The sequence below is a fragment of the Helianthus annuus genome, chromosome 8 (assembly GCF_002127325.2).
Source record: "Helianthus annuus cultivar XRQ/B chromosome 8, HanXRQr2.0-SUNRISE, whole genome shotgun sequence".
NCBI lineage: Eukaryota > Viridiplantae > Streptophyta > Magnoliopsida > Asterales > Asteraceae > Helianthus > Helianthus annuus.
The window spans coordinates 6,096,533-6,119,660 of record NC_035440.2 but is presented as its reverse complement, the minus strand read 5'-3'; the positions used below and the strand labels follow the sequence as shown (position 1 = coordinate 6,119,660).

The 23,128-nt window shown below is 34.2% G+C and overlaps 1 protein-coding gene across 4 annotated transcripts; it reads right to left on the bottom strand.

Annotated features, from left to right (window-relative positions):
• Window positions 1-4,351: 4,351 nt before the first annotated feature.
• On the bottom strand, window positions 4,352-8,972 carry LOC110871867. Of its 4 annotated transcripts, none has more exons than XM_035976389.1 (5): window positions 8,562-8,972; window positions 7,857-7,924; window positions 6,873-7,108; window positions 6,246-6,768; window positions 4,352-6,200 (listed from the first exon to the last, which is right to left on the bottom strand). In XM_035976389.1, exons 3-5 carry the CDS (start codon window positions 7,104-7,106, stop codon window positions 4,531-4,533), a joined length of 2,427 nt encoding a protein of 808 aa, XP_035832282.1. In that variant the 5' UTR covers window positions 7,107-7,108; window positions 7,857-7,924; window positions 8,562-8,972; the 3' UTR covers window positions 4,352-4,530. The 4 variants fall into 4 exon arrangements, with proteins under 4 accessions (XP_035832282.1, XP_035832281.1, XP_021976309.1 ...); XM_035976388.1 differs by having other exon boundaries at window positions 4,354-6,768; window positions 8,562-8,648; window positions 8,767-8,970; XM_022120617.2 differs by having other exon boundaries at window positions 4,354-6,768; window positions 7,857-7,920; window positions 8,562-8,970.
• Between the last annotated feature and the right edge of the window lie 14,156 nt (window positions 8,973-23,128).

The following is a 23,128-nucleotide window of genomic DNA, read 5'->3' as shown; positions in this document are numbered from 1 at the left end:
TCCGGGTCTGGGAAATCAGGAGCCAAAGAAATATCCATGTTTCTACCAGTAAAACGTGGCCCGTCCACTTGGGTTGGCAAAGGGTGTCCATATTAACAAGTTCTAAGTAGTGCAGGAAATAAAAGGCGAGGGGCATCAAAGGCTTCATCCTCCACAAACAGAAGGACCCATCCACCTTTGTTACCTCTCTATTGTCTAAAGGAGCAGTGATCCTTAACCCTAAAGCTATTGTTCAAAGTTATTACAGACCATAATTATTCAAAACCAAAACACGACTACCAAAAACCACTAAATCATAAAAAAATGGGCTCCGCCACGTCTAGAAATTTCCATCATCGCCCATTTGTGCAGCCTATGCCTTGACTGCTTCATCTGCCTTCGAATCTCCACCTTCACCACTGCCACCAGCCCTAGCTGCTGCCGCATCCTCAGGATCCTTAATGCCACTCCCACCAGCTTCGATGGTCAGCACCTCCTCCGGCTCCTCATCATCTCCAAGCTCTACCAGCCTTTGCTTCCAAGCCTCCACGTCCCATGCCGACCTGTCAAAGGAAGGATCAGCAACTTCCTTAGCCATCTGCAGCCAGATCTTCAGAGTCACTATGGCAACAGACTTCTTAGCATCATCGATGATCTCCAGCCGCTCCTTGTTAGCAGTGATGTCAGCAAGAAGGATTTGCTTCTGCAGTGTCTTGCTTTCCTGCTCAAGATGAGCGATCCTCTTGTCTTTGGCAGCAGCGATAGTTTGGAGATCAAGGATACGCTCTTCAGCATCGGCTAGATATTGGCCTTGGAGGAGTTGGATTTCAACAAATTTCTGCAGAGAAAAAGTTAACATTCAGGATCCTTTATCCAAGGATAGAACACAAATTTTAGGATCCGTGATCCTTACCTCAAAGACTGCTTCATGGAGTTGCCGCTCAATCAGTGGAAGACCTTCAGAGGATTCAGAAGGCTTCTTCCTTTTGCTCCCTTTGCCCCTGGTGCTCATGCCCTTGGTGTCTGGGATGCTTTAGCTTGCAGCCAGCTTCTTCTTGATGGATCTTGGAGAGACTATATCCTGGATATCACTGAGGCCGAACTTGGAAGCAGACTTTGATGACTTAGCAGCACCTACACACATAAAGAACAAACAGATAAGTATTCATCATTTAACTTTTCAAATACATATTTATAAAAATGGATACTTACTTGACATGGTGTAGGAAGTGGAAGAGATTTCTTGTGAATCCTTTACCCTTAGTGGAAATGTTTTGACAGCAGGATCAAGGTTCTAGAAAGCAGTCACTCTCTCCTCGGTAACAGGGGAATCTTGTATATGCGATAGGGAAATAGCTGCACAAACAAAAGAAAAACGATCAGTTATCCTCTGCAAAAATGGAAGATCTTGCTACGGTCCTTGCCTAAGGATCCTATCTCCTACCCTGGGTGTTCGATTTCTTAGGGAGATGATTCCCATTTGGTATGGAATCCCTCCTCACAAAGAAAAACTGGTTTCTCCAGTTACTATCATTCATGGTGACTTTCAGCAATGGATGGGGTTTTTGTGGCTTGTGCTTGAAGAGGAAACAGTGACACCCGTGGCTGACCAAGTTGTACAGACGGCTTAACTCAGATAGACCTATGTCTATTCCTTTGTTTTCTATGATGTGCTCAAGTGTGTATAGAACTCTCCACACCATTGGCATGGCCTAAATATAGCACAGACCAGTTAGTGTGAAGAAGCTCTGTGTGAACGCCAGGAAAGGATATATGAAACCTATCTGGAATGGAGCGGCAGGGAAGATGATCCAGACTTCTAATAAACAATCACTCTTTGTCGAAGAGTCGAATGGCCGGAAGATTGTTCCATCCGGGAAGCAATGACGCAACTGATCAACTTCAGGATCAGTGAAACGACAAAGCTCCATGGAAGGATTCTTGGTGAGGCCCTGACTCTTCGAAGGGTTGGTATGCTCAGGATTCTTAGCAGGAGAGGATCGGGTGGTCATCTTAGCCATGGGGATCTTGAAGAAACAGAGATCCAGAAGAAAGAAATTTAAAGAGAAGGATAGAGAAGATACTTGTTGAAATCTTCGAATGAGGATTTAAAGGGGAAGGATCTCCAATTTAAATGCAATTTTCATCCTTATCTCTAATCCTTTTTATAATGATGATTGTTGCAGGAAGTCTTATCACTGATGTCACCCTCGTAACGGATAGTCCTGTTGTAACGGCTAGTTTCTCGCTAACAACTCGTTCGGAATCAAGCAGAAAATATGACTCATTCAGTTGCATTTAATTCCTCATATTTTGGGGGCAATTGTTAGGGCATGAAATTTACATTAAGGATCATCTATCCTGAGACTGGGCCTGGATCACGGATCCTTAACGGATAATGCAGGGAGTCTGAGGATCCAGGATCCTTACTATTATTTATGTTTTTAACATTTGTTCCTTGTGTTTTCAGTTTATGTTTACTGGCATTTGTGGACTGAGTCATTGAGGGAATCTCGGAGGAATATGCTTCTATTTGTGCACGTGAATGAGGCTGATGACCATTATGATGATCATGGATAGCATGCTTAATTTTCGGATAGTTAGTTATCAGGATATTTTCTATGTTTTAAGGGGATAACAAGCTATTTTTAGGAACACAATTGCTCTCATTCGAACTCTCTGAAACATATTGGCGAATACACACACATTCACACTAGAAATTGTTGTATCAAGCTTGTTGTCATCCAAAGTTGTAACCTTTTTGATCAATATAGTTGATAGTGATAGTTTTCACTATCCGATGTTTTTTATGTCGGAGATCATTCATTGATCAAGAGATTTTTTCTCATATAAATCCTTGTGTTCATTGCCATTTTCATTCAATTATTTTTCATACATTTGTTCATTTAACCAAGCATCCAACCTCACAAAAATCAGATTTGGTTACATTATCCTTGTGTGATTTTTGACCAAAATAGTCATCTTGATGTTGAGAGAGGGTAAATCATTATACCTATATTCTATGGCGTGGAACCATCGGAAGTAAGATCACAAAAAAGGTATTTTGGAGAAGCGATCGCCATGCATGAGTTGAACAACAATAACAAGACAATTGAATCTTGGAGAGAAGCACTTGTGAAGGCAGCTGACCTGAAGTACAAAAAAAGAAGAAATTCATGGCTTGATAACACTACAAGAAGAAATTCTCTCAAATGTTCTAAAACGAAAAGTGACATTAACAAACTATGAACAAGGTAAATCCATGATGAAAAGAAGATTACGTCAAAACAGTGCTTTAATTATCCTTGATGATGTAGACCACGCTGACCACCTAGAGATGTTAGTTGGATCAGACGACTGGTTTGGTAATGGGAGTCGAATAATATTCACCACTAGAAACCAAGATCTGGTGACTGCTCGCAGTTCTCTAGCGCATAATGTCAGGATGTTAGATGATGAAGAGGCTATTGAACTGTTTAGTAGGCGAGCATTTGGGAACAGTAAACCTGCACAAGATTTCGAGGAGGTTTCACGAAATATAGTTTCTAAATTTGGTGGGCATCCATCAGCACTTATAAGTTTGGGCTCTTTTCTACATGGCAAAGACATGAGTGAGTGGATGAGTATCTTGGATGGACTAGAAGGTAGATCAGTTAATGAAATTCTAAAAGAGTTTAAAACTCATGACGATGGACTAGCGCGAAATTTTTTCCCTCGGTTTTTTACATGGGGGGGGGGGGGGGGGGGTACACCGATTAAACGCTATATGTGGTATGCCAATGCTTTGTACTGTAATACTCCATGAACTAACCATCATCAGTATCTTCATATTTCCATCAGTTTAACGACTAAGAAATAAGGTGATACGGGACACCATATCGCGTATAGAATCATGTATATATTATAATTCGGGTATTTATTTACTTATGTGTTATTATTCACTTATAATTGACATTTTTCACAACTAACAGTACACTGACCATGCAAGTACCAACCACCACCATAATAATATTAGGAATCATCCATCACTATCTTCATGTTTCACTTTCAACTACACAAAGTGACTGCCAAATCATCCAAAGACAAACTAAATGTGGTACAATAATTGATTTTTTTATCCAAATTGACATTTTCACTTATGGCATGCTTCATATAGTTCAGGGGCGGATGTAGCTTCAGAATAGGGGTAGCCCCCACTACCCCCTTGATGCTCTGACGATGGAAAAATTTGACGTTTTTTCTATTTCGCTGCCCCTATAGAAAAGAAATTTTTGAAACGTTTCCCCTTGACATTTTTTAAAACACGAGGTCGATTCAATATTTCTAAAAATACCAAGTTAGCGTAACCAAACACAAGACAAAACACGGACCGGGTCAGGTTGAACCGTACCTGTATTTTGGGATATGACAGAAATGTACAATGGCAATATCCACAACAAGTTTCACTCTCAACAAGCCATAAAAAAAACTCTCCCTAAATTGATTTACCTCCCTCTGTAATTCAGAGTTCATGTAGATATAATAATAATAATAATAATCAATGCACCAAAATTACGTTAGCGGGACCGCCACAGAAGTACCCGCAGCACACCGTTGTCTCCGAGGACGTCTAGTCGTCTTCCCCCACCCCGTTAGGCTTCTTTCCTCCGACAATGTCGGCGGTGGTAGTGGTGGTGGTGGTGGTGGTGGCGGTGGGGAGGCAGCAGGGGGCGGGGGTTCAACAACCACCGCCACGGACTTCCGCCTTCCCCTGGTTCCGTTCCTCCTTGTCGGTCCCACATTCCAAGAATGCCCCGTAGCTCTCATTAACCCGCCAAATATCTGAAGATCTTCGGTTACCTCGTGTCTCGAAAGAGAAACTAGCCCGGGAAGGATGTCCCTTTGGAAGTCTCTCCTGGGCCTACCTCGTCTAGCTTGACCTCTTCTGGGTCGGGTTGGGCCCGATGACGGGCCCGCTTCATCCGGCTCTGGGAAATCAGGAGCCAAAGGCTTGGGCATGTAATCTTCTTCTTTAGTCAACTCTTGTTGCAAAGTCAACTCTTCGAATTCATCCATCTCGTTAGCGACAAGACCCGCATTTTCAATTACCTGAACAAACCATAACAGACCGTCATTGTCATCAGAACAAACCGCCACGTCAGACGTGGACCCCACTTGATCTTGCTGACCGGATATCCCCGTCATCTCAACTATCGCTTCAGCTGCCACCTTGGCAAGTAATTCGTCAACGATGGCTTCTTCTTCATCATCCTCCGGAACAGCAGGGGCTTCTAAATCAATATCCAATGTTATCTTCTTCGGTTTATCACTCGAATTCTTAACACACTCGGCTATTACGACATCTTCAACCTCGGTCAAACAAGAATTCAAGTCAAAATTGTTCTTGACTTTATCGGTTTCTGTGTCGGGTTTTTTATCAAGTATATCGTCGTCACCCATGTCAATCTGCTTGTTTGCAGGATCCTCCCACGCGACGTTAATATCGAATCCTCTGTTTTCCGTTTCGGTTTTTATTTTTCCACTTTCACGAGAGCAACGAAGCGACGCTGAGGTGGACACAAGGGACGAAGAATCATTTCTCGTTACACAAGAATTCCCAAAAACCGGAAACCCGAGAATCTTTCCGTTATTACCCCTATGATCATCACACCGGGAATCATTTTTATTAACATCTGGTTTTACATGAAGCCACGGAAGCACCGTTTGGTCACATTTTCTCGAACTTTTGTTGTCGTTATTCAAGTCAACGCCTTTTGTAGTATCGGTCAAATCTATAAAGTTTGAACCTTTGACGATCTTTTGTGACCGGTCAACATTATTGCTGCTTCGATGATCAAACCCGCCATACGGCAAACGGGTAAACGGGTCTCTTGATCCAGATGACGGCCCGTGATAGAATCCATTTGGCGTATAACATCCGTTCATGTTCATACGCCACTTGTCTTCAAAAACCACATGGCTTTGTGGCGACGATAAAAAAGACGGTTGTTTCTGATATGAAGTCAACTTATGAGTCAAACTACCATTTGACTTTCCCCAAGAATTAACCAAATCTGTAGGATTCGTATACGGGTACGAAGTAGATGTATATGAGTTCGGAAACGGCATAGGGGTAAAACGGGAATTATCCTGAACTCTGGTTAATTGCACATTACCTGTTTCACGAGTATTCGACAGCCAATCTCTCCCGTTGCCTTTTCTGTCAAGCAATAACGGGTTAATCGCACCGTTTTGAGACTTCTCAAACAATTCACGGGTCGGGCCATGAAAAGGTGACCCGTTCGGTTTAGCCGAGGGTCCAAGCCCGTCAACGGGCCCATGAGCTATCGGTTCATCAACGTTAACGGGCTCATTGAGATCAGCCAATCCATTTGACCCCCTAAAACATTGACCCAATGAAGTATCTTTATAACTTGATTCTTCATCTTCATGGTCAACGTTGTCATCGGGCAGCAGTTCGAGATCAAATAACTTCTTTCTAACTTTTGACGGTCTGCTTTCCATGATTTCACAATCCTTCGAATTATTATTATTATTAATATCTTTTGAACAACTTATAGGAGAATTACTTATATCGGCTCCAAAAATGGATGGTCTAGTAGCGCAAGAGTTGACCATCGGGAAGTTCGGTATTTGCCATTTTTGACCATCTTCGTAAGGCTTTTGTGATGGTAAGAGGCTTGAAGACGATGATGTGTCGATTGAAATACGGTGTTTATGGTACTCGTTTCTTTTGAATTCTTCCATCATGTCTCTTTGTCTTCCGTAAAGACGATGCAGTTCGTAAACCTGTTTTTTACAACACAAAAAGGAAATACATTACAAAAAAAAAAAAAAAAAAAAAAAAAAAAAATCTTATTTGACACTCAAAAGTCCAAATAAACTTTTTTTACCTGATTTTTGAAAATTGCTTCATGTTCAAGCATCTTTTGCTTTAATGCATCCTTATCGCCCTCTGTATCTGCATCTGCGACCGTCCGTGGTGTAAAACCGTTGTAATAATGGCCGTTAGTCAAACCTTTTTCTCCGTAAAAAATACGCCAATTGCTACTATTTGAATCCTCATTAACATCCCTCATGGAGTAATACTCTTCAAAAGAGCTCTTGCAGTGTACTTCTGTTCCCATTCCTGTTGACCAATTATATAAAAGTCAACCATATACTTCACAAGTTTATTAAGACAAAAATTGCTTAAAGATTTCATTTAGAGTAAAATGCACGGATAGTCCCTGTGGTTTGTTGAAATTTCACCTTTAGTCCCCAACTTTTCAGAATTACACTCTTAGTCCCTGTGGTTTGACAAGTTGTTACTCGGATAGTCCCTAAAGCGGATGAAGGTTACTCGGATAGTCCCTGTGGTTTGCCAAGTTGTTACTTGGATAGTCCTTGTCATTTCACACCCACTTAACCAGAAAAGCTAACCCCCATCCGCTTTGGGGACTATCCGAGTAGCAACTTGTCAAACCACAGGGACTAAGAGTGTAATTTTGAAAAGTTGAGGACTAAAGGTGAAATTTCACCAAACTACAGGGACTATCCGTGCATTTTACTCTTTCATTTATTTCTCCTCGCATCAAATAGATACGACCCGCAATTTGAAAATGTTGAAATAGCTACATATATAGTCAGAAAACTACTACTCATCGCGACTAATAAGAGGTGTGCAATTAATTATAAAAACAAACCAATAAAATCGGTTGAATATCGATAAGTTATAAGAAACTCGTTGCATTGACTATATGAACTGCGATTTTAGTGAGAATTATATTCGAAAAACTTTATAAAAGCTCAAAGAAGTAGCAAATGAACATCGATAAACATCAAACAAATTATTGATAAATCATCTAACAAGTCTGCGAAAATCAAATGCTACTTACATTAGTTAAATGACATGATTTATCGTCTTGACTAACCCCCGAAAAATACGGTAAACTTCACAATCTTTCTGGTCACAAACAAAAGGAGTCTTAATTCAAATTTTAACAAAAAGTCATAAAGATAAAAAAAATAATTATGCTGAAGTAATCAAATACAAGATTATGACAAATTTGCTTTAAATTACTTTAATCAAAGGTAATTAATGCAGCACTCAATCACATTCTACAAACATTTAATAAAAAAAATCAAAAATATCTCAACTAATTAAACAAGAATTACAATCTTGAAGCATTAAGGATCCAAAGCTCTGAAACATACATATGAAAAAATTGTATAAAATAAAGCTCTAAATAAAAGGAATATTATTCTTTAAATCCCAGGTTAAATCTACTGCAAATTCAAACAATCTTGAAGCACAAATTAACAAGGAAACTTATAAAAAAAAATGTTAATTTTCCCCCTTTTGCAGCTTAAAATAAAATAATTAAAATAAAAAGAATCTAATTAAATAAAAACATAAAATAAACATTAAAGAACAGATCCAGAATATTAATCATCATTGGTATCAAATGCTTAATAATAATTATTATCAAAATCCCAAATCAAGCAACTTTAAAAAAAAAAATTAAAACCCCTAAAAGATTATATTAAAAAAAAAAAAAAAAAAAAAACTTGAAGCTAAAAGATTATATGAAGAAATTTACCTTAGACCCACATCCTTATTTGCCCTCTGCTTCAAGAATTCAAGATTGACCAACACTTTCTTTAATCTTCAACAAGAACTAAAGAATCTCAAGAATCTTGAAAATAATAATAAAAAATATTTTTTTTATTATAATTAATTGATAACTATCAATAATTATTAATAATTAATTAATAATAATGATAAAAGGAAGATGCAAAAACCACCATTGAAGGAGGTTAGAACAAGATGATGAGTTGATGAAAAAGATGAAGAAGAATTTGGATCTGCTGGGCCAGTTGTGAAAGAGAGGAAGGAGTTTTAGAGAGAGAAAGTTGAAGGGTTTTGAAGAGAGAGAGAGAGAGAGAGAGATCCCAGATAAGAAATCAATCTTCACACAAACAAAACAAACGACCTTCTAAGAACAGTGACATGAAATTTGTCAACATCCGGTCTCCTTTTTATTCTCTGCTTTTTCCTCAATCCTCACATACATACATACATTTCTTTTGGTAAATAAAATATTATTATTATTTATTATAAATAAATAAATAAATAATTTCTGGAGGTTTTCAGGAAATGAAAAGAAATCAGCATTTCTAGATTCTCTCTACCTTGCTTTTGGTTCAGACATTAATGAAACTTTAATATCATATACTAAAACTGTCAAACATGCATTAATGTGTACATTATTTATTCGTATAAGATTTATACTCCTAGTAACAATTATTTATTTTGGCGTACGTTAGAATAAAATCTCAAAATACTTTAATAAAAAAATTAAACCTTTTGTATCTGGGTTTTAAGGTTTATTTTTGATGTCGTTTTCATCCAAAAGGTAAACTGAGTCAGAATTTTTTGTTATCCTCCACTTTTTTTCTCGTCTTCCTTATTTTAATTAAGATATATTAATACATAAAAAGATGATTCTACGCTTCATTAAAATAAGGAAGACGACAAAAAAGGTGGAGGATAACAGAAAATTCTGATCCAATTTGCCTTTTGGATTAAAAAATGGTATCAAATTTGAAACCTCGGGACCCAGATACAAAATGTTTTATTTTTGGATTAAAGTGACGAAAGTGACCTAAGGTCAGTGACCATTTTGGCATTTTACTTTGTAAGTTACTATATTTTTTCATTCGTATATATCAACTTGCATCTTTAGTTGTGAACATGGGCTAGTCCACTTGATATAAGCACGTGTTCAAATCTAAACAAAAGGAAATAATTTAAAATTATCGGTGAAAATTAATATTAGCCGTTCAAAAAATAAAACTTGCATCTTTCGTTGTTAATCTTTATTAGTTACGTGAATAATCTTTTACGTTTAGGGTTGATCACAGATTTTGTGTTTTTCTATTGACTAAGAATAAAGTTTTCTAGTTAAGTTCATATTAAATTGCCGTTCAAAAACAAAGTTCATATTAAATTACCATTTTACCCTTGCCGATACATAAAGTTTAACTTAAAAGAGACTTTTTGTTAGTTATATAATTTATTCTTTTTTAGAATATTGTATTGTTTAAAGTTATGATTATTAGTTATTAATAGATACCGGTAGAGTATAAAGTATTCTTGGTTTATTGATATATTTAGATGTATTTGTATTTAAGAGAAGGAAATATATGTAGCCCCGAATTTTAAAAGTGTTTATTCTTTTATTTATGAGTTGTATTATTCAACACGAAAAGATAAGATTGATCATAAGAATATAGTATTAGTTTAAGATAGAAAATGTAGATTAATAATAACCAAGTTTATTATCCTAAAGTCACATCAACTTTTTTTTCCATCCAAAACCACTCTGGTTTTAACTAATTCTTTTTTTATTTTTATGCAAAAATTTAACTGGTTAAAATTAATTGATTTAAAAAAAAAAAAAAGTTATTAAATCTTGTTACTATTTGATGTCTTTCTTTTAAAGAAACTTGTAACAATAATCAAGTTTTGTGTTTATTTTATTTGGATACTCGGTTTTAAATTATTTAATCTTTATACAACAATCAAACAATATTAAATGTTAAGTGATTTATAATATATAAAGGTTGAGTGACTATTTTAAACTAAAAGAAGTGTAAAAGCATGATTTAGAACAAACGTGACAAACTAAGGTTGCAAAACACAAGAAAGGCAACTATTGAGTTGGGTCTTGATGATAATATATTCAAATTTGAAATTTTACCGGTTATATATTAATCACCTTCAAATCACATATTAATAGCTTTAATTATAATAATTGATAGCTTTTTTCATATATCACAAGGTTATATACACGGTGTTGAATAAATAAATTTTATATACTAATAATAAAATAATATATCTTTAAAAGTCTCATTTCTTTAAAACCACGTGTATTACACGGGTAGAATAAATGTAATATTGTCTACCAAATAATAAAAATAATACATCTTTAAAAAAACCTCATTTATTACACAGGTTGAATAAATGTAATTTTATATACCAGATAATAAAAAAATACATATTTAAAAATATGCGCATTACACGATTTGAATAAATGTAATTTTCTGTACTAAATAATAAAAAATATATATATCCTTAATAAACCCCATGTATTGTACGAATTGAATAAATCTAATTTTATATATCAAATAATAAAAAGTTATATCTTAAAAGACCTCATGTATTACATGGGTCGAGTAAATGTAATTTTGTATAGTGAAAATAAAAATAGTTAATAGAGTTAATAGCCAAAATGGTCCCTGAGGTTTGCTCAATTTTGCCACTTTTTAGTCCAAAATCCAAATTTTTTAAATCTGGGTCCCTGAGGTTTGCATGTTGTTGCCATTTTGGTCCAAATTTCAAAAAAAAAGTCTAATTTTGTCAGGATTTCTTACTGAATTTTGCATTCTTCCTCATTTCTCATAAGGGCAAAATTGTCATTATAGATTGTTATAAACTAATTTATATTAAAAAATAAAAAAAACCTCAAAGAACTTTAAATAACCCTAATCGATCAAAACCTCTCACCTTCCCCAATCATCTTCTTCCTCAGACCTGCTTCCCTTCCCCTAATTGAACATCGAACCCTAACAATGGATGATAACGAATAGATTTATGCCTGATCCTTATCCCCATGTCCATGTCGCTTCACCTGCACCTGCGCATTAGCCGGTTGCGCCGCGATACCGTTCACCGCATGTTTCGGAGCCGGAGGGTTTGAAATTGGACCGGAATCAGTGGCATTGGTTTCTCTAGAAAACCTAGGGCGGAAACCGGTGCGTTTGGCCCAGGAAGAAGGAGGTATTGTAGGTGGATCGTTGGAATGTGGAGTAGGAGGCATTTTTTTATTTTTTTAATATAAATTAGTTTATAATAATCTATAATGACAATTTTGCCCTTATGAAAAATGAGGAAGAAGACAAAATTCAGTAAGAAATCCTGACGAAATTAGACTTTTTTGAAATTCGGACTAAAATGGCAACAAAATGCAAACCTCAGGGATCCAGATTTAAAAAATTTGGATTTTGGACTAAAGTGGCAAAAGTGAGCAAACCTTAGGGACCATTTTGGCTATTAACTCTAGTTAATATATTAATACAAAGTTTGGTTTTCGTGATAAAAATAGATTATTCTGTTGCAAAATTTGTTGACGAAGTCTCAATAAATTTGACTATTTATTTAAAACTACGTAAATGTATAAATGATAAATAATATTAGTTAATTTTATTTTAAGTTTCGTAAAATCTATTTGATACCAAACTAAACAAAACATTAAAATATAATTAATTCAAATAAATAATATTATAATAGAGTAAATTACGATTTTGGCCCATGTGGTTATATCACTTTTACCCTTTTGGCCCAAAAAAGAATATTTTAACATCTGAGCCCCAACGTTTTTTTTCTAACCCTTTTGGCCCCTAAAAGTAAATGGACGAGGTTAGTGTTAGGGGCCAATAGGGTTAGAAAAAAAGACACTGGGTGCTCAGATGTTAAAAAATTTCTTTTTAGACTAAAAGGGTAAAAGTGATATAACCATAGGGGTCAAAGTCGTAATTTACTCTATTATAAATGAGAAAGAGATTAAACTAATTAATAATTATCCATAAAATATTTAAACTAATAATATTTAGTAGGAGGGTTATCTATAATATAAGACATTAAATTAAATAATATTTAGTAGGAGGATTATCTATAATTAATTAGAAAAGATTAAATTAAAATAATCTATACATATAATAAAAGAAACCAATTTGAGGACACTTGTCATCATACTAGGCCATGTCTTATGGATAATTATAATTTTAGTTAAATCTTTTCTAATTAATTATAGATAATCAACCTACTAAATATTTATTTAGTTTAATTATTACTTTTTATTTATCTATCAAGAGTAAATTACGATTTTGGCCCCTATGGTTATATCACTTTTACTCTTTTAGCCCAAAAAGAAATTTTTTAACATCTGAGCCCTCAACGTCTTTTTTTCTAACCCTTTTGGACCCCAATGTCTTTTTTTCTATCTAATTTGATATTAGAGTAAATTACGATTTTGGCCCCTTTGGTTATATCACTTTTACCCTTTTAGCCCAAAAAAGAATTTTTTAACATCTGAGCCCTCAACGTCTTTTTTTCTAACATTTTTTGACCCCAACGTCTTTTTTCCTAATCCTTTTGGTAGGCCCAAAAGGGTTAGAAAAAAGACGTTGCGGGCTCAGATGTTAAAAGATTCGTTTTTTGGCAAAAATGGTAAAAGTGATATCACCAAAGGGGCCAAAATCGTAATTTACTCTTGATATTAACTACATATTTGAACGTTTTGTTTAGTTTGGTATCAATATATTTTACGAAACTTAAAATAAAATTAACTAATATTATTTATCATTTCTACATTTACAAGTTTTAAATAAATGGTTAAATTTATTGAGACTTCGTTACATTTACAAGTTTTAAATAAAGGGTTAAATTTATTGAGACTTTATTAACAAATTTTACTACAATATGATAATCTATTTATATCAATATAAATATATATTTATACTATACTATATAATAAAACATTAATGTGTAACACCTATCATTTATTGTAAGCATTTATTTTATGATTTTTTCGCCTTACTTCCAAATTTATCTTATATTAATTAAATAAATAAATGAATAATGAGCTAATAAAATACCATTCTTCTGTTTTTCTACTAAAATATTATTCTAAAATTTTTATTGTTAATTCAAGATATTTTTAAATAAAACAAATTATTTATTACGAAAACCAAACTTTGTATTAATATATGAAATATTTTTATTTTCATTACTAAAAAATTTATTATATCAATTTTATTACATAATTTATAAATCAATTTGTCATAATTGGTACCAACATTTTATCACTCAAATAAATGTTGATTTGCTTCTTGAATAACATATCTTCTTTTCAAGAACCATCTTCACAATCACCATATCCATCACGTATCGAGTATTATCCATTAGTATATTGAAAGATATGATTTTTTTATTATTAGTATATAAAATTAGATTTATTAAACCAGTGTAATACAAGTGGTTTTTTATAGATATACCTTTTTTATTATTTACTATACAAAATTACATTTATTCGACTCATGTAATAGATTAGGTTTTTAAGATATAACTTTTTATTATTTGATATATAAAATTAGATTTATTCAATTCGTACAATACACGGGGTTTTAAGGATATATTTTTTATATTTTTATTATTTTATATTTTTAAGGAAATTACATTTATTCAACACGTGTAATACACATATTTTTAAAGATGTAACTTTTTTATTATTTGGTATATAAAGTTACATTTATTCAACCTGTGTAATAAATGAGGTTTCTTAAAGATGTATTATTTTATTATTTGGTAAACAATATTACATTTATTCAACTCGTGTAAAACAAACGGTTTTAAAGATATAACTTTTTTATTTGGTATATAAAATTATATTTATTCAACCCGTACAATATGGTTCTTATAGATATAACTTTTTATTATTTAATATATAAATTATATTTATTCAACCGGTGCAATAAAAGAGGTTTTTTAAGATATATTGTTTTATTATTTAGTATATAAAATTCATTTATTCGACCCGTGTAATACACGGGTTATAACCTAGTAATTATCTATAAGAGATGACCTAATATGATGACAAGTGTCCCGAAATTGGTTTCTTTTATTATATAGTATAGATTATTACTATTATTATTAATTCATTCTTATTATTATTGTTGTTGTTATTATCGGTGCTTAAGACAAGTCGGATTAGATTACGCTATCCAAAAGAGCCTCGGTAACACCCATTGTATCATACGGGCTAACCCACTAACTAGTATATATGGAATGGATCACTTATAAAAAAAGGTCCTAAATTCGTATATTTAACAAAAACTTCACATAATAGTAATGTTGGATGGTGTGGAATAAAGCCTTAAGGGGTTTTATCATGTCATGTATGCGCCACATAAGCGATGGGTTTTATCATTAACTTGCATGTGGGATAACGCTCCATTTAAGGCCTCTTTTAACGATATTAAAGAATAACTAAAAGAACAAATTTGATTGGATGATACAAGTGGGGCCCTCACCTCTTTCTTCACGCTCGACATGGTTTTGGCGGAGGCCAAGGAAATCGCCCCTTCTTCCCTGACGGAGGCGGGCGTTGTTGGGGGCGTCACCCAGCTGATGTAACTGGAGACACTAGCTCACACCGTCCAGTCTATTCATTTTTTAAAATTATTCCATTAAATTCAAAGTTTTTTGTTCCACTAACTTTCATTATGTGTTCCATCCTATGCAACTTTAGTTGTATTAGCAACTGAATTTTGGTTATTAACAAGTGGAAAACAAAATTTCCAAGTTAACTTGAAGTATAAGGTAATAGTTAAGAAAATAAATAATTAGAGTAATTATGCTAACCAATAGAGAATTATTATTACTACGTTTGAACTAGAGTAATTTACTATATCTTATTTATATTTTAGTGTAATTATATTAGTTCAAAACTGTAGAGTAATAATATTATTTAGATATCTATATGTTAAGTAAGTTAATTTCATTTATATCAGAGTAATAAAATTTTGATATGTGTCTCTTTAGTAAGTTAATTTCATTTGTATCAATTCTCATCAATATAAAGAAAGGTTCAATTCAGAATTATTAAATACAAAATTTGAAGTTTAAAATAATTTGAAATGTTAAATACAAATATTCATATATTAAATTTTAATATTTGATAATAAGCAAAATACCCCCCAAGTTGGAGATAAGGGTTTTCCCGGATTATCGGGTTTCCTTTAAAACTAGGGTCAACCTCGAGCGTCAAATTAACAATGGACGGCTGCAGTTTCGTCTGAGGTTGAGGGTATATGAAGAGGCAGTGCCGCTGAGCCCAAAAATTCACCATTCGATATATATATATAGGGTGAGTTTTAGAGTGAACACTAGTGTATTTGTGAACTGAGTGAACAAATCCTGACCATTGATTTACACACGTGTATGGCTAGGATTTAATCGTCAAATCTTAAAGTACACTAGTGTATTTTATCATCAAATCATGGCCATTGATTTACACACGTGTATGGCCAGGATTAGTGTCACGACCCCCGACCCCACCCTGGACGGAATCGGGAGCCGCGAACCAGTTTAGTGGTACCGGTGGTTATTTAGAAAAGTAGTGCAGCGGAAATTTCATCAGGACCGTGAGTTAGGAAAAATATCAGAGTTTAGAAACACTGGATTTTATTTATTAAATAGATGGGATAAAATCATGTTTTAAAAGGTAGCTTTAATATGAGATAAACCCGAATACATAAAACACTTTTCTTAATTTAATTGAATTGATAATTAAGCCACTTCTGTAAGCCATTTGGTGTCGTATCCAACTCTTATTACGATCTACTGTAATTACCTGAAACGCGTTTTAAAAAGGTTTTGTCAGCAGGAAATACTGGTGAGTTCATTCATTTTTGACGCATAGTTATAAATTACAGCATAAGAGCGATTACAATGGCTTTTATCTTATTTTATCTGGCGTCGTGTCACCTCCTAGTGACGATGGTCATACCACTATTGGGTCCTTTCACCCAAGTAGTGATGATTATCACTGTTAGGATTTATTAGCCTAACCGTGAGAAATTAGTAATGTGCACAATACCCCACTAGCCAGTGATTCAAGATAACCACAACTTAATCCCTGTAATTATAACTTTTGAAAATAATTTGGAGTATTGTAAAGAGAATGACTCACTTTATAAGCATGCAGTATTGATTTAACAAGCTTCTTGATTCTACTCCTTCTGATAATTAAGCATATACTTTATTGTTTTGAACCTTCTGATGATTAAACAGCTTGTTTGATTGTAGGTGTGTGGTGAAGAAATTCCGGGTAGTTAAACATTTAGTTTAACAGAATGGAATACGTATTAGTGTTAAACCCAAATTAAACCTAACCGTAGTCACGAGATCAGAACCTTAACAAAATTCACAAAGTATAGTCTTATTCAGACAGTACTTTGGTATTCATTTAACGAAGTTCACAAAGTATAGCATTTTGGCATCTGTTGAACGAAATTCACAAAGTACAGTACTTTGGCATTCGTTAGTTGGTTCCCGGATCGATCGATCGGACAGAACATCGCCTCGGTGATTATTGGTTAGAATACCAACGTATAGAGAGAAGAAGAAAAGAAATGAGCAAAGGAAAATGAATCCTAAGCTTCCTATTTATAGGTAAGAGGATAAGCCTTACCCTATATAGAATTTCCCTAGATAAGTTTTCCCCAGATAAAGCCTTCCCTAGATAACATTTTCCCTAGATAACATTTTCCCTAGATAACACCTTCCTTAGATAATATCTACCCTATATATATATATATATATATATATATATATATATATATATATATATATATTTCATGTATATATGTTTAGGTGTTTAATAAATCTTACTTAGCTGATAAATTAATCTTACTTAGTGTGCTTAGCTTAATTAATCTCGCTTAGCTTAATAAATCTCGCTTAGCTTAATTAATCTCGCTTAGCTTAATTAATCTCGCTTAACTGATTAATTAATCATACTTAACTTAATTAATCATACTTAACTTAATTAGCAGATTAATTAATCTACTCAGCTAGCTTAACTGCTAAATTTCCTTAACGATTAAGTGTACGTAATTAGTAAGTTTAATAAGTTTATTTAACTACCGAGTTTACTTAGTTGCTAAGTATTCTAGTTTAACAGTTCCCTGGTTACGAGTTCTAATTTCTAGACACAACGGAACTTGTATTAGTGTATTAACTCAATTCAACTTTAACGATAATCACGAGATCGAAACCCTCACAACGAATGACAAAGTGCACACTTAAACATCCATCGGATTCCCGACGAATGACAAAGTATAGCCCGAGTTGGGCAGCACTTAAACATCCATTGGATTGGTTTCAATCGATCGGATAAATTATCGTACTAGTAATTAGAGTTATTACCCTAATAACGGGCAGAGTTTCGGGATTTAGAAGGTATAATCCCGAGCTACTATTTGTTATAATAAAAGCTGAAGGAAAGAAAAGAATTGTAGCAGTTTGCAACGTAGCAGTGATCGAGCTAATACCTTGTAGTAGCAGCGTTTCACTACCCGGAAATTCGATTTTAGCAGAATAGGGGCGTTTTAAGAATGAGATTTCGAGCACAGAGGACAGTCCCCGATCCAGGCAATTTATAGCATGAAATTGGGTTTTACGCGGCCCGCGTAAACCCTTTGATGTATCTTACGTGGCCCGCGAGGGTCATAAAGGTGGCGGTAAGGGTTGCTGAGTCATCGGTGGTTGTGACACGTGGACAACACGTGTCCCTTAAGCTTATCCGGAGATCTGCCTTGCTGCCGCGGCCCGCGTAGACTACCCTTATGTCTTACGCGGCCCGCGTGGACTCCAAATTTCTTGATTTCTTGATTTTTCACAAGGATTAGGGTTTTAGGGGTCCGGGTTTCCACTTACGGAGCGTTTTAGGACATTTTCGTACGAGTCGTTACAATTAGTTCACTCAGTTCGCAAATACACTAGTGTTCACTCTTGAACCTAATCATATATGTATATGTATATATATAACCGTAAAAGTAGGGGTGCAAACCAGCGGAGCAATTCAAGTTGGGCTTGAAAAAAAGCTTGAAACGTGCCAAGCTTAAACGAGCTTGAGTCTCGCTAATAGAGCTCAAGTCGGCTCGCGAGCCTAAACGAGCTCACTGTACATAAACTTTAGAGTTAATTACATAGTTAGTCCCTGTGGTTTGCACAAAATAACATACTTAGGTACTAATAGTTTAGAATCACATTCTAGGGTATTAACTTTTCATTTTGTAACGTTTGAAGGTATTAACGTTATTTGTAGGCTTAAAATCACATTCTATTAGTACCTAAATATGTTATTTTGTGCAAACCACAGGGACTAACTATGTTAATACCCTAAAAGTTAATACCTCCAAACGTTACAAAATGAAAAGTTAATACCCTAGAAGGTGATTTTAAACTATTAGTACCTAAGTATGTTATTTTGTGCAAACCACAGGGACTAACTATGTAATTAACTCTAAACTTTAATTAATACATTAAACATGTGTTTAAATAATAATAATTATTCTTTATAAAATTATGAAAAATAACTAAATTATATAAGTAATAATTACAATTAATATAAATTAATTAATAAATAAATAATAAGCCGAGCCCGAGCCAAGCTCGAGCTCGAGCTTGAAAAACTACCTAAACCTAGTTCGAGCTTTAGAAACAAAGCTCGAATCGAACCGATCTTAAGCTCAAGCTTTCATAAGTTAAACAAGCTCAAGCCTAGTCGAGCTCGGGCTTAGTTGCCACTTTTGCACCCTGTGTAAAAGCATGCGTACTAGTGTATGTCAAGTATAACGGATGACCGAAAGGGGATGGCATTGATTCCGGTTCTCTATTAAAAATTGGCTATGTGTTAAATAATCTTTTTTTGTCATATATACTATTAAACTAAAAAAAGTGACTCTTTAACACATCAAATAAATATCACCTTGATATTTAGACACTTGATCTTATTATATGTTTATACCCTTATTATTAATATTAATATTAATATACATTTTAAATTGCAAAGCCTGGTATGTATCTCATGGTTACTGTACCTGTAGTTGTTTTATACATGTTAACAAAGCACTATGTACAACTCTCTCCTCCAACATTAATTTTTACATCTCTACATATCACTACAGTGCTACGTGTCCTAAAACAACATATTACTCTTAACTTAAAAACTATTGAGTTAAATGTTATTTTAGTCCTTGTGGTTTGAGGCATTTTGTCAGTTTAGTCCAAAGGTTTCATTTTTAACCTGTGGATCCAAAAAGATTTCACAGTTGCCATTTTAGTCCTCTGGGTTAACTTCATCCATTTTTTCTGTTAACGAGATGGCCAATTCGCTCATTTTATATGGCTGAATTGCCCTTTTAGTTAACAGAATTACATACAAAATGACCGAATTGACCTTCTCGTTAACAGAAAAAATGGATGAAGTTAACCAAGTGGACTAAAATGACAACTGTGAAACCTTTTTAGACCCACATGTTAAAAATGAAACCTTTGAACTAAACTGGTAAAATGACCTAAACCACAGGGACTAAAATGGCATTTAACTCAAAACTATTGCATATACCTAAGATATGTTTCTAAAGCATTATATCTTACATATTTGAAATTTTGTGTTTACATGTTACATTTTATAAAGGATATGTATAAAATTATTTATATATGCATTATGTATATATGTGTTATGTGTATTATAAATGAACTTAAAAAAACTAACTTTAGTGTCATACATATAAAGAGGTTGGATATGACTTTACCTTCCATCTCTTTATGTCCCCCATTTAGAAGTAAATTAAAAATGAAGGATTTGAATTCCAAGTTCAAAAGAAAATTTTGGAAACACATAATTAAAAAGGGGAAAGGGGTGAAATCACTTTTTTTGGATGGTGGGTGAATGCATTTTATATAGGTGCCCAATGCAGGTAAAAGCCTATGTAGTTTCCTTTCTACCTATTCAATGAAATATAAATATTTTTTGGTAAAAGAAAAAGCCATATATACAACTTACAATTAAGCTTTGGATGCGCATTTCCATAACATTAAGCATTTGTATCATCTTAATTCGTCTAATTATGACAGTTTTAAAATATCAAACTTTGTTATTTGAGCAAAGGGCGCCAGACCTATAGTACAAGTATATCCAGGCAGGGCCGGCTCTATAGGTTTGTCAATCTAGGTACGGGTCTAGAGCCACCAAAAAATAAAGGCCTTCAATTTTTAGAAAGATTTTATATGTAGTATATATATTGGGACCAAATAAATACGTTTATTTCAAAACTAAATTATTTTTTTTTTATTGAAAGAGCTCAAAGTAAATATTATTTAGCAAAAGAAACCTAGTTTCAAAGCCCATTTCGCATTAGTTTCCAACTATTACAACACAACAACCATCGACCAAATCATCAATATTCAGCGGCCTAAAGCCCCTAAAATACAACCGCAATCATCGTTCTCACTTCCCGTCGCAACCTGCTTTCAATTTCTAAGTTGGCGAATACCACTAGACGAAAAAAGCAACCGTAATCACCCATGGTGACGGATCCATCGGGATTGGAGGAGAGTTTATGGGTGAAAATACCCCCCCCCCACTTCGTAGTTCGCTTAGGGTCTACAAAAACGTTAGAACGGCCCTGAACCTAGGATTGGGTCTAGGGCCTTCAAAAAAATAGGGTCTCCACTTAAAAGAAAATTAATATGCTAACTATTAATATTAGTGCAAAGATATTGTTTTAGATTTGTTTGTTTTTTTATACAAACAAACCATTATCTGTTATAGTTATGTTAAATTTTTGTTTGGTTCCGATGGATAAAGTGTGAGTGCACGAATGTCTATCGCCTCCGTCAATCCGAATCGTAGCAAGAAACTGAACAAGACGAGGTTTTATATTGTAAAATATAAGGGAAAGTCTAGTTTTTAATGAGGAGTGGCAAACTTGTAAATAAGGTGACATTCATTATGCGTTTGCCTATATAAATAGGAGGCTTAGGTTAGAGATTAAAGACTTTTGCCATTTAGAACTTTTAGAGCTTTAGAGTTTGAGAGAAGATCTAGAGAGAAAAAGTGATCAGGGTGATTCAAGGTCTTGTATACTGCATATTATCAATCAAATCATCAGTTTATTACAGTCTTGTTTCGGTCCACACACGTGCACGTATTCCGCACGTCGTACGTGTCATTTCGCAATCGTTCGGGAGTCAAAACCGATCCTACATAAAGGAGTATCGTTTATAACAATCAAAGAAGGAAAAAAGACCCTAAAATTTCATTTCGTCTTGTGCCTCCAAAAAGGTAGGAACGCCCTGCATTAGCTTCATATTTCAATGTCTAAGTCCATTATTTACTTATTGTTTCGTATCATATTCATCTCCAACGTTCATTGTGTGTAGTAACGTATAGTAACATTCAAAAAGACAAGTTAGCCTTTTGGCTACTGCAATTTGTGACTCAAGAAATTTAAATGTAAGCAATCGCTTTGGATTTAAAAAATGAAACAACAAAAAAGTCTCATACATATTTGATGTGGAGGGTGGTCCATGAAATCATCTTCATAGGACCACATCATTAACGTCGTCGTCGTATTTCATCGCTCACATATGCTATTACCTAATGTTTTTATAGCAATTTGGGGTTAATTTTATAGTTGATTATAGAATTTTTGCTTGTTATTAGTTTGATTTTACTAGTGGTTATGTAGTTTAAGTTGCTCTACTATGTAGATTCAATTTGGCGTGGTTTGACTAAAGGAGGTGTGACTTTGTGGTGGTGATATGTTTTGAGTATAGGGTGAGGGATGTGAGCTTTGCGACTTTGGATGGTGTAGTGGTAATTCTTGAAAGATGAGGCAGTCGTTATAGGTTCGTGAGTATTGTGGTTTTGTGGTGTGGCAAAGGGAGACAAAAACTAGGAGGTGCTTAGGAAGTGGGGAGAAAGACACCCCCCTCCCTGTAACACCCAAAAAACAGACTTGGTAATTAAACCAAACTACCGTTAGTGGTAAAAGTTAACCCGTAAACATTGGGATTTAAATAAATAAACATAATGTTATATAAAAGCAAGTAAATGTTTTTAGAAAATTAAGGTTTATAAAAGGTCCGGACTATCGACACATAATCTAAATCGGGTTGTAGCATCCCCGAACTTAGTAAATAGAATCATTATGTTCGTTGTTAATTAACGGGAAGCAGGAAACTAGGAATATTAACCTAGTTAAAAACATGTCATGTGTTAGTAAATTGACTAAACGATGGTCTTTTATAACAAAGCCAAAACATGAGGGACTAAAGTGAGGCAATTTGAAACTGAAACTATTAAAAAGCAAAGTTCACAAAAAACACACACATATGTGTGTGTGTGTGTGTGTGTCAAACCAGGAGAAGAAAAGAGGGGGAAAACCCTAGTTCATCTTGTTCTAACAAATTGAAAGGTGAATTGGGGCCAAATCACATGCATAAACATAAATCAGTGATCATCTAAGCTTG

Coding starts and splice junctions, on each gene's coding strand:
- LOC110871867 (XM_022120617.2), bottom strand. CDS start 7,106: ATGGGAACAGAAGTACACTGCAAGAGCTCTTTTGAAGAGTATTACTCC. Junction 6,769..6,872: donor AAGCAATTTTCAAAAATCAG/GTAAAAAAAGTT, acceptor TGTAAAAAACAG/GTTTACGAACTGCATCGTCT.